The sequence below is a fragment of the Gracilinanus agilis genome, chromosome 3, assembly GCF_016433145.1.
Source record: "Gracilinanus agilis isolate LMUSP501 chromosome 3, AgileGrace, whole genome shotgun sequence".
Taxonomy (NCBI): domain Eukaryota; kingdom Metazoa; phylum Chordata; class Mammalia; order Didelphimorphia; family Didelphidae; genus Gracilinanus; species Gracilinanus agilis.
This window is the reverse complement of record NC_058132.1, coordinates 645,216,029-645,218,850: the sequence shown is the minus strand read 5'-3', so window position 1 is coordinate 645,218,850 and position 2,822 is coordinate 645,216,029. Positions and strand designations below refer to the sequence as shown.

The following is a 2,822-nucleotide window of genomic DNA, read 5'->3' as shown; positions in this document are numbered from 1 at the left end:
CTCTCTCTCTCTCTCTCTCTCTCTCTCTCTCTCTCTCTCTCTCTCTCTCTCTCTCTCTCTCTCTCTCTCTCTCCCTCTCTGTCTCTCTGTCTCTGTTTCCCCCTCCCTCTCTTCCCCCTTTCCCCACCTCTCCCTGTGTGTGTGTGTGTGTGTGTGTGTGTGTGTGTGTGTGTGTGTGTGTGTGTGTGTGTGAATGGTGAGGATTTTTCCCTATCCATGCTATTTCATTTACAAATAAAACAGTAGCATTTGCTATGCGGGTTATAATACTAATATCAGAGTGACCACTTTTGGGTTCTCATGGATAATCCAAAAGTATTTTTCACCCACTGTTTCTCAAGAGAAGTTTCAAGTTTTGAATATGTTCATGTCCTTGTGCAGGGGATTCTGTCCTTCTAGTCTAAAAGCTAAAAACTTTCCTTGGTTTAGAGCTAAGATAATTTCACAGACAAGACCATTTAAGTCTGTTCAACTTCCAAATAAGGATCTTTTTGTGTTTTTATCTCTGTGTCTCAAGCTCTTAACACAGCAGACATTAAATAAGGGTGAATCGAATGGTTAGTTTATTAAGAGATCTGAACATAGAAAAATTGCTAGAGATGAGGGAAACTGCGCCCTTGTTGGTCTCCTGCCTTCTCAGACTGACTTTCAGCATTACAGTATGAGAATCTGCACCTGACTCCCCAACCACATTCTCTGTTTCAGTACCATTGGCTTCCTTGTTCTTCTTCCCACAAGAGGCTCCATTTCCTGATACCTGACATTTTCTCTGATGGTCTCCCATACCTGGAATTCTCTCCTTCCACATCTTTGCCTCTGAGCTTCCTTCAAGCCTAAGCTAAAACCATACCATTTGCAAGATGTCTTTCCTAATCATCCTTACTCTTAGAGCTTTCCCTATGAGCTTCCCTTAGAGCTTTCCCTGTGACACTATCTCTGGTTTACTCTGTCTGTATCTTAATTATCCATCATCATTTGCTTATTGCCTTCTCAAATAGACTGTCAGCTTCCTGAGAGCAGGAACTGCTTTTGTCTTCTTTATATCCCAATGCTTGGCACACAGTACGCACTTAACAAAGCTTATTGCTTATTGATTAGATTCACAATCTTCATTCACAGCCAAAGTTTCTGCTGCTTTGTATTCAGGTGGTTGTCTCTGTGGAATGTTTTTTAATTGTTTAAATAAACTACCTTCATCAGTATCAATTCTCAGACAGAAGAGTGGCAGGAGCTAGACACTTGGAGTTAAGTGACTTGCTCAGGGTCACACAGCTAGGAAGTGTCTGAGGTCAGATTTGAACCCAGGTTTGCCCATTTCCATGTCTGGCACTCTATCTACTGTGCTACCTAGCTGCCTCTGTGGAATGTCTTACTGCTAATAGTAAATTTTGATATTTCACAAGTATGTTTAGATTTAGATAACACATCCCTGCTATATTTACTGAGCAAAAACCACCTTTCAAATGGTCTATTTGTTCCCTCCAAATTATAGGAGTCACAAATGCCAATGATGAGTTCTCTATATACCACCAAGCACAAGTGAGGGGCTCCAAGAACCATATCCTGATTGCCTATTTCATAACTAAAATGAAATTCCCTTCCTTCCTTTTTCTCTTCTTTCTTTCCTCCTTTCTTTCTCTCTCTTTTTTCTCTTTCTTTCTTTCTCTTTCTTCCTTTTTTCTTTCCTTTTCTTTCTTCCTTCCTTCCTTTCCTTCCTTTCCTTCTTTCTTTCTTTCTTTCTTTCTTTCTTTCTTTCTTTCTTTCTTTCTTTCTTTCTTTCTTTCCTTCCTTCTTTGAGTGAATATTCTGTATTGGTCCCAAGGCAGAAGAGTGCTAAGGGCCAGGCAATGGGGGTTAAGTGACTTTCCCAGAGTCACATAGTTCAGAAGACACATGATATTTTAATAGCTCTATGATATGTTCAATTTTGATACTCCAGGCCAGAACCCATCCATACCTGCTCCTTCTGAATGACCCATGTCCTCTCTTGAATCTCCCCAGATTCCTATGACACTCTGTATTAAAATAGAATTTCCGTCTTAAATACCATGAGCACAATTTGTTTATCTAGTACTTACCAAAAATAAATAATATTTAAGGAGATTTTATTAAGGATTAAAAGGATGAATAAATGACTTAGGTTTACTTAAGGGTAATCAATCAGGATTATGCATGACAATTCTGAAAAGTAATGATTTAAACCCTATCCAAACTGGAGTAACAGAGATGATTAAGGAAAATATCAGGGACAAAAATATGAAGAGGAAAACCCATCTTTCAAATACCTAAATAATATATAGTAGCTGTTAGGATTGAACTAAACTTCATAATTGCTTTTTCCTATTTTTTCTTTCCAGGAGAATGTTCCAATTATATTGGTCAACTATATAGGTCCCAAAGACCCATTTTTCTTTTTCTTAGACAGCTCTTTTTTGCCCCTTTCATTTGGTTGAATTCCTGTCTATGATGAAGAGGTCTGGATAAAGAATGTTCAGCAAAGCTTATTGGGAGTAAAAAATGGAAGCCTGCCATCAGGGATCAAAAAAAAGAAGAGAAAGTAGCGGCCAGAAATCCCAAAGAATGAGGATTTCCTAGACCCTTCTGCAGATGACTAAATATACTGACCTTCAGATCTATTAAAGGTTACATCCCTTTCATGGTAGTCACCAAAAGGAAATAACCCCTTTCATAGGAAGTCCCACTATAGTCTAGAAGTAAGAAGGCAGATTAGTTGTGTCCAACTAACTGTGATCCCATTTGGGGTTTTCTGGTCAAAGACACCAGAGTAGTCAGATATTTCTTTCTCCAACTAATTGTATTAA

General features: G+C 38.6%; 1 protein-coding gene across 1 annotated transcript in view; it reads right to left on the bottom strand.

The window, feature by feature from the left end:
* The window catches only part of CLDN1 (claudin 1), a 26,966-nt gene extending 26,158 nt beyond the window's left edge, over positions 1–808 (bottom strand). The window contains exon 1 of the mRNA XM_044669508.1: positions 676–808. Coding sequence (XP_044525443.1) covers positions 676–808 — 133 coding nt within the window. The remainder of the gene's footprint in view (positions 1–675) is intronic.
* Positions 809–2,822: the final 2,014 nt, after the last annotated feature.